Source organism: Anoplophora glabripennis, unplaced genomic scaffold (genome assembly GCF_000390285.2).
Source record: "Anoplophora glabripennis isolate ALB-LARVAE unplaced genomic scaffold, Agla_2.0 scaffold12, whole genome shotgun sequence".
In the NCBI taxonomy this organism is placed as follows: domain Eukaryota; kingdom Metazoa; phylum Arthropoda; class Insecta; order Coleoptera; family Cerambycidae; genus Anoplophora; species Anoplophora glabripennis.
In genome coordinates this window covers 537,857-548,115 of record NW_019416512.1, presented here as the reverse complement: position 1 = coordinate 548,115, position 10,259 = coordinate 537,857, and the positions used below count along the sequence as shown (strand labels likewise).

The following is a 10,259-nucleotide window of genomic DNA, read 5'->3' as shown; positions in this document are numbered from 1 at the left end:
ACAAAATTAGTCATATTAACAGAGACGCCACGGTAGCGTAGTTGGTCGAGAGTGCAGTAGCAAACATTTCTCAGCCAGATTTCCTGGGTTCGATCGCTGGCATGGGCACTGGCAAAGGCGATGGATAATGGATATTTGTCCGCCATTTTTCCAAGTGTAGCCCTCTTCCGCACAGCCTTTGACATTGAATCTGGGGGTTGTCTCATTTCTATGGTGTTTTATGTTTTCATAAGACAATTTTGGCTCGATAGTTAAAATATTACAAAAAAATAACGGTAGACAAGTTTGTATAATATATTAATAATTATATGTACATACATTTTACAAAATTTAAATTACTGCTATATTCTAAAAATTAAAATAAAAAATAATGTCATAAATATATAAACAATATGATAAATATTCAATTATCGAGATACCTAAACGGTTGTATATGCGGGGTCAGTAACAATAAATATGATGATGCATAAAGTAAGACAAGTATTAGTGACTGTTTAAATACTGTTTAAATCTAAGCACTTTCTCCTTAAAGATATGGTAAAAAGTCCAAAATAAATCGTATGACATCGTCTGAAATGAAAAATGAAATGTCATGAAATCCATACTAAAACATATGCTAAGAAAAGTTTTATAAAAACCATTCAAAGGGAAGAGATTTGCAAAGTATAACCATAAAAATTCTCAAAAATCAAATAATTTTTCCACGATTGTGGAACAAATAACAAACTTTTTCGTTATTTGTAAATCCCTTCTGCCAATAAATAAAATAACTATGGACATTTTCATTTTAATTGTTTTAAACCCTGAGAATCTCTAGTGATTTATTATAACATATAGCGATCCAGTCTGGTTGTGTGGCACCCCATTGTATCTGATTGACTTCGCCCTCTGCAGCGGTGTATGCTAATATTGGATCTTCAATGGCCCTTGGCATTTGCTGGATGTCCCATATCAGTGCTTGGTGATCATCCCCGGCCGTACAAATATGACAACTCGAGTGTGGGGCCCAGGCGATGCCATTAACACAAGCTCTGTGATTATTCAGTCTTGCCACAGGCGTACAAGGCACCCTAACGTCCAAAATAATGACCTAAAATTCTTATTACTAGTATTCCATATGAAACAAAAAACCAATAAAAGTACCTCACAAGCATCCATAGCAATAGTTGCTAAGTAATTTGGATCTTGCTTGTTCCACGCTAACCTCAACAAAGGCGTATGTGCGGGATCTTCGTATATAATCGTAGAATGTTCTAAATGGCGAAGATCAAACATTCTCACTGATCCGTCAGCCCCTACAGATGCGAACATGTCTCTTCCTCCACCAGCTCTTGAAAAAGCTATATCATACACTTCTTTATCATGTGCAATGAGTTGTGTTTTAACATGTCCAGATACTAAACTTACACGATTTATAACCTAAAAAATAAAAAATAACAACTGCGAAAACTGTAATTTGGCAATATCAAACCTGCCCCGTTTCTAATCCCCAAATTGTGCAAGTTGTGTCTATCGACGAAGTGCCTACTAAATTTGGATCAACTTCATTCCAATCGAAACTTGTTAAAGGTGCACAAAAATCTGAGTTTTTATTATTGTTTAACACACATTCCAGTCTTGTATCAGGTTCACCCGCTCTCCATACTCTAAGGTAATCACCGCTAAAAGAAAAATATGATAGATACATGCAAGTTATAACTAATTATAATACCTTGTAGCAAGTAGATCAGGAAAGATTCCTTTACTATCAGGTATCCACATGATTTTTGTTGTGGGGTAAGGATGATCAAACGTGCTCTTTGCTGTAAATTCGCTACTGTCTTCGTCTAATGAAACTATTTGCACTTTGTTATTGTATTCTTCTACAAAACTACCCAAGGCCAGCCGAAACCTTTTATCTGGTCGTACAGACCAATTCATGCTATATAATGGCCATGGGGCGACGTATTTATAGATCTCTTTTCTTTTCCCAGCAGGGACTACCCCTGAGTGGGCCATTTCTACGATGGTATTTCAAATTATAATCTATATATTTTAAGCAGTCTTACTTACTTGTTAAAAAAACTAGCAATTATAAAGCAGATTTATTAAAAATAATATGAAAAGAGTTATAAAACAGTCTTTTAACTCCTAAAACACTAATGTTTACATGAATTTAGCTCAAATCCGGCTTCTGACATTATTTCAGTGGGGCCAACTAAGAATCTAAGAAATAAGAAATGTTCCTATTCGATTCAATCGAATTAATATAATCTGAAAAAATATATCTTATTGCTTATTATGATAAAAATGTTTCTATTAGTCAAACACAGAAACAGCATGTAGCAAAATGTTTTACAGTAAATTACCTTAGAATTTTCGAATCAACCGTTTTAAGACAATTTATACAATAGAAAGAGAGAGATATGGTTCATGATTATACTTTTCTATAATGTGAAACATGTAGTTAGTTTAATTCTATACTAACACAAATCGAATTCATTGTTTTTTACGGGTTTTCAAGTAGTTCAATTATTTTAAGTGTGTAAATTGTAAATATTATTTATTTTCTCATAGGTATGTTTCATTTAAATATTTAAACACACATTTATGTGATCTAAATCTTTTCTTCATGAGACTTATTAAAATTTTGTGTGTAAAGTTGTGTATTTCTTGTTTAAAAATATGACTTCAAAGTGAATAATATGTGCTCCAGAACACTATTTTTATGTCGACACTACAGCAGCCAAGCAAAATCTGTTGCTTATTACACTACTCCAATTTATTATGTAAATGCTAGTAAGTTTTCAAGTTAACCTAAAAACTTGTGTTTTATAATTCTGTTTTCTAATTTCTTGTATTTATGTTGGTAATGAATAATAATCAATAAAGTCCCCAGTATCTAGGAACTTTAATAGTTAGAAATTTACAGATCCCCATATCGGGCACCTTTATAGTTCGTTAATTGCGGATGCCTCCCAGAGATGGCACAATGTTGCTAATAAAGGCTGCATTATTAAATTTTCAACTGGAACTGATGAACACGGTTCTAAAATCCAACAAGCGGCTGAGACAAACAATTCATCACCCCCTGATTATTGCAGTAATATTTCCAAACGATATAAAGCTCTAGCTGAACGCTTTAACATAGCATGTACGGATTTTATTAGAACAACAGAAGAAACTCACAAGAACACTGTTCAAAACTTCTGGGTATGTAAACATAGGTTTTTCGTAAAGTATGTTTTAAAAACCTATATTTTAGAATGTTTTGAACAAAAATGGCCACATATATTCTTCCACTTATTCCGGATGGTATTGCGTTTCCGACGAAAGTTTTTTAACAGATTCTCAGTTGAAAGAGACCGTAGGGGCCGATGGGCGTAAGATAATGGTGTCTTCCGAAAGCGGCCATCCAGTAGAATGGACAGAAGAGCCCAATTATATGTTTAAGCTCCATTCCTTCAGAGAAGAACTCATATATTGGCTTACCAGGGACGGTAAATATCAGGATTTTAATTAAAATGACCCTTCCCGAATCCCGAGTACTAGGCGCGGGGTCCTTTGTAAATATTGGCGTTTCCACTTAAATAATCCTCCTAAGAATATAAATACTTTTACGAGGGAATTTCAAAAATTAATTCATTTTTTCTCTTACCATGTCAGAAGCTGCACTTTTTTTTGACGGGAATTGAATATGTACGGGCTGATTCAGAACTTATCAAAAAAGTTTTTTTTGAATGTACAGGAGATTTACAAACACAATTTTGTAAAAAAAAATATAAAAGGGCAGTTCGAAAATGATTATAAATACACGTCTGCACGGCACTAGAAACTGGTCCACTGTAAAACATGACCTTACGCAAGGCAAAGCATGCAGTCGGCGCCTGGCACGGCAGCAAAGTGCAATAAAAAATGAACAGACAAAAAATTGAAAGAATTTCCCAAGGAAGGAAGTAAATAAAATTTTATAACACGTATTTTATATCAGCAAATTCAACTGCTTTTGTCGCTATTGTTATTATTAATTAATAAAATAATTTGACATACAACAACTGTTCAAAATTTTGTCCACCGACGTGTAAGCACATATGGGTCCGTCATACCTAGTTTCTACGAACTAACACAAATGTTGTCTTGCTTCACCATAACACAAATATTGTCTTGCTTTACCGTAAATTAAAACGATATCCATCAACTCCCGAGTTGCTATACACGTAAACCATTTTTTACACTTGAAAAACTAATGTAAACACTATCGCAGAAACGTAAATACTAATATCGGATTTCAGTATTCGGAATCGCCTGAGGGCACGTGGAGAGAGAGCGCATTGCACACAATGCACAACGCGAATGACGCTAGAGACTACAATAGTCCAGCGATGTAAAGGTTGAAAATACTACATAAATTTTTTTCTCAGTAACTATAAGGATTTTAGAAATTTTTTTTTACATTGACATCATTTCTCAGGACGTATCCTCAATTTTTTTTGGATAAGTTGTGAATCACCCTGTATATAAACCCGTAGTTATAGATCGATAACAGTGTTTTTTTTTTTAATTCTTGAATCTCAAGTCGCTTTAAATGTAATGTTAGTAAAATCATTCTGTCGGTTTAAGCTTTACTACAGAGTCTTCATATATGATTACAAGCGTGACAAGTAATTTTGTTTAGAACAGTAATTTTATGTCATTCACGGTGTCAATTCAATTTTTGTAAAATTAAAAATTATTAAAATAATAAAATCAAGATTACAATAAAACCGGCTGTGATTGATGTAATTTTTTAATAGATTTTATTGCGACCCCAAAAATGTATAGATATTGGTTTACTTTGTTGGAAATTGATTCTCTACATTTGATCTTGAAATGACCATATCCCAAAGCTAATCGGGTCAACGGATACCGGATTCGGATTCAGTGACCCCAAAAACATGTAGATATCATGGTCTTGTCTTTCGGATCTCCCACTTTTTTGCGGGGCTGTGTTATTAGTGAATAAATGTTTAAAGTTAACTTAATTTTTTTCAATTCTTATTTTTAACTGCCTTTTCTTTTTGTAAAACGACGGTATGCCTGTGGTGTGATAGTAAGTGCGAATAGTCATACTAAAATCAACGGATGAAAACCCTAAAAAAAACTGCGAGTTAGCTATACATCTTCATGTACAGTCATTTCTAAATAGGTATGACGTTTTACTGGAAACAGTGGTTCCAAAAAGATTTTCATCCTATCAATGTGGTAAGTTAGTAGGTGTTAAAAAATATTTTATTTGCAAAATATATTTCTACTAGCCAAGTTTTCACAAATCGATTTGTTTACTCTTCAAACATCCTTTCCAAATTTGTAAATACTCTGTATAGGTTCTTTAAAACAATGCATATGTTGTTGCTCAAATTTTATATATATTTTTCGTTCGAATGTAGATATACACATGTGGAAAGCACATTGCTTCTTTATAAAATAGTCGTTGAAATGCATAAGATTAGCTTCTGCGACCTAATTAGATTTACCACCCTAATTGGTTTCTCTGCCCCAATTAGTTTCTCCGCCCTATTCCTAATCTCAAACTTGTAACCTAATTTAAATTACCGAAATAAGGCCAAGTTTTAGAATAAGTGCAAATGCACATGCAACAGTTTTATACGAATGTTATTTAAAGATGCATTTTATCATATAATGAATCTTGTAATAATTTCCGAAATTGTTAAATTGTCATTATCATGATAAATAAAATTAAAAATGCGCGTGCTGATTTCTTTAATTTACAATAATAATCGACCAAACCACTGGCAGTGACGTAGCTAAACAATGACGTATCAGATGTGAGGCTTTATTATAAGTGGCGTCGGTTGGAGATAGTTTTCTAATATCCCTCGTAAGCCACCCGTGCATGCCTTTGCTTTTCATTGGGATATCATGTAGAAATTATAAGATAAGCAATATCTAGCATATTGACCTTATCTTTCGCTTTCGTGTTATAGAGAAAATCATCCGTCCGAAAAAATTTCAGAAGATCTTATTGGACCTGATATGCAACGGCGATCTGCCGGACGTTTCAATCTCTAGGCCATCCTCTCGGGTGCACTGGGGCATTCGAGTGCCCGGCGACGATGCCCAAACCGTTTACGTCTGGTTGGACGCCCTCGTCAACTATTTAACCGTGGCTGGTTACTCGCTGGACCCCTCGGAGTTTCAAAAAGTTTGGCCGCCAGATGTGCAGGTTATCGGGAAGGATATTTTGAAGTGAGTAGTACTAGGTTTTTAATGAAAACGTGAAAAATGTTTATCGGTAGAGCGTAGAGCTTGAATTGAAGTGCTTACTTGTGTTTCTAATTTGCATTACAAACATAATTAACATGCAGCATTAATTATTAATGAATTCATATCGATAGGACTATGTGAAATGTATTTAAGAAAAATAGCAAATTTAATAATTTGAGGTACCTACACAGTGTCTTCAAAGACGATTATTTTTTAAAATAGGATGTAGAACTTCTAAAACGGGTAGTTTTAGCAAAAAACTAAGTAAATAAGGTACTCTTTATTTATGCTCTAGAATGAACACTGTTAATATTTATAATACACCAGTGGTGGTTCGTGACATTGTAAGGTCCACTGTTGTTTTGCTAGGTGGGCAATAAAGAATTTTTTATTTAATTTTCAAGGCCAATATGCACCTATTTGGTTAGTTTATTAATATGCTCTCAAATAACCATAAATTAAAAAATTAAATAAGATGAGAACTTTAAAAATTGTATTTACAATAAAATTAAGTAAAAGAAAAAAAAAAACAAAGTGATATATTTACCTAATAATTAATAAAATTCTTCCTACTTGGTTTATGAATATTTAAAAATATGAAAAAATATAAAAACAAATTTTAATAAGGCTACCTTATCTATTTACCACCTACATAAAACAACGCCACTAGCCTTTCGTGTGCCTCCACTTTTAACAAAATATTTAAAAAATATTCACTCTTTATAAAACAGGAGGATTCGTCTTTCAAATTTGCAAATGGTCAACGTATTTCTTAATAGACCGTGAGCTAGCGCACATGGGTGTGGCGTCATCGAAAAATATCTGGCATTTTGTGGTTTCAAAAAGGTAAGTTAGTTAATGAAAATAAGGGTGGTTTTAAGGGCCGATTTGGAAAATTAATTTCCTTTTGCATAAAATAATTAGTTTTTCACTTAAAGTGTCTGGCAGTTGATGAAAAAATAGACATATTAATAAGTACCTAGAAATTTTCAAATGCCAGACGGTTTTAAATAGCCGAAAGGGTGGTTCATAGGGATGAACTTGCAAGAAGAAAAAAATTCATCGTGTACTTTTTGTCTGGCAATCGTAACAATGAATATTTTTGTTATGAACATGATAAAAATAAATTACCTACCAGACGGTTTCCAATGTTCGGAGTCGAGTATCTCTGCGGAAAATTATGTGAAAATTTTTAACATTTTTCAATTAGCGTTTTTTTCGGTTCTAGTTTTTCTATTCTTTACGTTTTTTTAACAGTTGTACACGTTTACGAACACATAACGAACTTATAGACGTGGTTTTCAATTTACGGGGAGTGTCGACAAAATGCAGCCACAACATCCCATTTGTGCGAGGAATGATTTTTTAAAGAAATCATCAGGGACCGCGAATAACTGTTAAATTAGTTCGAAGGTCTCGTAATATGGCGTGTTTAAAACAACGAGGGGAATATGCGGAATAAGATGATGTAATGTCTGTATCAAGTTTGGTACAGACCAGTGCTTTTTGAAAAAAATAAAAAATAAATTAAATCTCGTTTTTTCTTGACATTAAATCTCATTTGTTCTTGACATTGAACAACTTTATAGGAACTGCTTCAATCGAAAAATTTTATATACTTTGAAAACCTTTCCCGCTTTCCTTTAAATTCGCCAAGGATGCACCATTTAGTTTTTCGCACTTACCTCCGGAACACCCTGTATAATAGCAAACAAAAATGCATTAGAGAATCACAGGAATTACATGGTCTATCAACAAAGATTACACAGCCACACAAAAAAGTCCAAACCCTCTTGGGTTCTCTTGAGCCCCTTATCATTTCCGAAGGAATTCGTTGCGCTGAACACGATCCTGTAGTCAAAATTCACGACTTCACTACATATTTTGGAGAAAAGTGAAATTTTTGGGTGAAAACACCCAAATATGGGTCAAAAGTGATTTTTTCCTAAATTTTGTAAAAAATATATCATTTTCGTAGTATGTATTTTCATCCAAATAATGGATTGTCTGAGAAATATCGAGGTTATGGGTAAATTTTACTAATGGCATTGTGTTCAGCGCCTCAAAATACTACGAAAATGATATACAGGGTCGGAAAGTCCCCATGGTTCATCGGCCGTTATGTGAGAGCGGTAAAGAAAGTCATAGAAATCCGTACGATAGAGAAAGATGGCTACAATGAAGGGGTCTAATAGTCACCGCCCATTTCGCCCTTCCACAAATAAGATCTACTTCTCATTTGTGGAAGGGCGAAATGGGCGGTGACTATTAAGCGCCTTCATTATAGCCATCTTTCTCTATCACAAATTTAGGAAAAAATCAGTTTTAACCCGTATTTAGGCGTTTTCACCCAAAAATTTCACTTTTCTCCGAAATTCATCGGCATGTTATGAATTTTGTCAGCGAATTCCTTCAGAAATGATATGTGGCTCTCTTGGGTTTGGACATTTTTTCTGTGACTGTGTTATCGTTTCTTTTCCTTTTTTGTAGATTCAATAAAAACATGAAAATAGTCTTGATTTGCTTGCATCTCGCTTACATTTCGAGATACAAAGAACATCACTCGGAAATGAATTAGTAAAAAAGCTGTTCTAATCGACGTCTTACGCAAAATCCAATATAATTTTCGCAATCTACGCTCTTGAATGGGTGTAGCACAATTTTCAGCTATTCCTAAGAACACTTGCTAAATTCAATAAAAACAAATCCCCATAGAGATCGACGAAGTTAAGCACGATTCTGGATTCTTAAGTGATCACGTGCACAATATATTTCACATCCGACAGGAACTATATTACATTTTTTTATACTTTTTTTTAAAGTCCTCATTTTTCCGCCTCTTCCTCGTGACGTTCTATGCGAGGCGCGTTTTGCCCTCCACTAGGATCGGCTCTGTATTTACTTTTATATATTTTGATTCATTTTAATCTTCTTTCCGCCTCGATCTTTCATCATTTCACGATGACGGAAAGGGCTCCTTATGAGTCGATATAATTTTACAAAAACACGCTTTTCTCTCGTTTAACTAATGTTAACTGTCACACCGGAAGTTAATGGACTCCCCATTCTTAAAAGCCTGTCAATCCGGGGGCGTTCCAAATCACTCGGAAGCGATAAAACGGTTCGGGGATAATATAACATACATTGAAGGGTCTGGGATATAAATCATACAGCGATACGCTTTAGGCGTGATGTTCCAGTCTCTAATTTATTTATGTGGAACGTTTGCCTTGCACCCACGATTTGAATAGGGCCGCGTACAATGTTTTGTAATACGGTCGTCTCCCGTTTCGTTCAAGATTGCTTAAAATATTTAACACTTATTGTAGTCCAAGAGAATTAAGCTCAAAACCTTCGAGATATGGCTGTTGCTTGACGTAGATTAGATATTAGTAAAAATCGGTCGAAAATAATGTAAACAATGAAAATATAAGGTTGCGCCAAGAAAAAAAAGTTGTGCTATTTGCAGAAAAAATAAAAAAATGCAAAAATACTCAAAAATCACGTGTTTTTTCTCACATTTTCCAATATAACTTCTTAAATATGCAGTTTACAGAAAAAACTATTACTAATGAAATTGTTTGTTATGAAATTTGCTATAAGACAAAATTGTTTTGATACCTGCGCATTTCATATTTTTGTTGTTAGACAGCCAAAACAGCGTGAGAAAGTTATGAAAGTCGAGGTAATTTTGAAGCGTTCAACTGATAGGTAAAAAATTGTCCAATTCTACTATAAATGTAGATGTAAGTACTTTAAAGGATTACAAAACGAAATCCCAAAACCCGATCCAAATCGGTCTGATAGTTTTGGTATGAGACAATTTCTTACTAAATTTCAGCGCGAAATGTCGTTATTTTTTAGCGTCAGTGCTGTGGTTAAAGCATTTTAATTGGCGCTGATTTTTTTACACGTACTTGGACCCTTTAACTGTCATATAGAATTGTTATAATATTAATTTTCTTTTTTTAAATAATTTTTGGAGCGATTTTAAAAATTCGAAAAATTTTAACTTT

General features: G+C 33.8%; 2 protein-coding genes across 2 annotated transcripts in view; one reads left to right on the top strand and one right to left on the bottom strand.

The window, feature by feature from the left end:
* Positions 1-331: 331 nt before the first annotated feature.
* On the bottom strand, positions 332-2,182 carry LOC108903175 (DDB1- and CUL4-associated factor 7). The gene is made up of 5 exons (XM_018705266.1): positions 2,053-2,182; positions 1,712-2,000; positions 1,472-1,661; positions 1,144-1,419; positions 332-1,090 (listed from the first exon to the last, which is right to left on the bottom strand). Exons 2-5 carry the CDS (start codon positions 1,996-1,998, stop codon positions 797-799), a joined length of 1,047 nt encoding a protein of 348 aa, XP_018560782.1. The 5' UTR covers positions 1,999-2,000; positions 2,053-2,182; the 3' UTR covers positions 332-796.
* Positions 2,183-2,497: 315 nt separating this feature from the next.
* LOC108903260 (methionine--tRNA ligase, mitochondrial) overlaps positions 2,498-10,259 on the top strand; it is a 37,838-nt gene continuing 30,076 nt past the window's right edge. Inside the window, exons 1-4 of the mRNA XM_018705369.1 lie at positions 2,498-2,778; positions 2,912-3,192; positions 3,245-3,479; positions 5,964-6,225. Coding sequence (XP_018560885.1) covers positions 2,685-2,778; positions 2,912-3,192; positions 3,245-3,479; positions 5,964-6,225 — 872 coding nt within the window. The 5' untranslated portion in view covers positions 2,498-2,684. The remainder of the gene's footprint in view (positions 2,779-2,911; positions 3,193-3,244; positions 3,480-5,963; positions 6,226-10,259) is intronic.

Excerpts from the sequence above, each read along its gene's own strand:
- LOC108903175 (XM_018705266.1), bottom strand. The coding sequence starts at position 1,998 with ATGGCCCACTCAGGGGTAGTCCCTGCTGGGAAAAGAAAAGAGATCTAT. Across the intron at positions 1,662-1,711 it reads CCTGATCTACTTGCTACAAG|CGGTGATTACCTTAGAGTAT; the intron begins GTATTATAATTA and ends TTTTTCTTTTAG. Across the intron at positions 1,420-1,471 it reads GGGGATTAGAAACGGGGCAG|GTTATAAATCGTGTAAGTTT; the intron begins GTTTGATATTGC and ends TTTATTTTTTAG.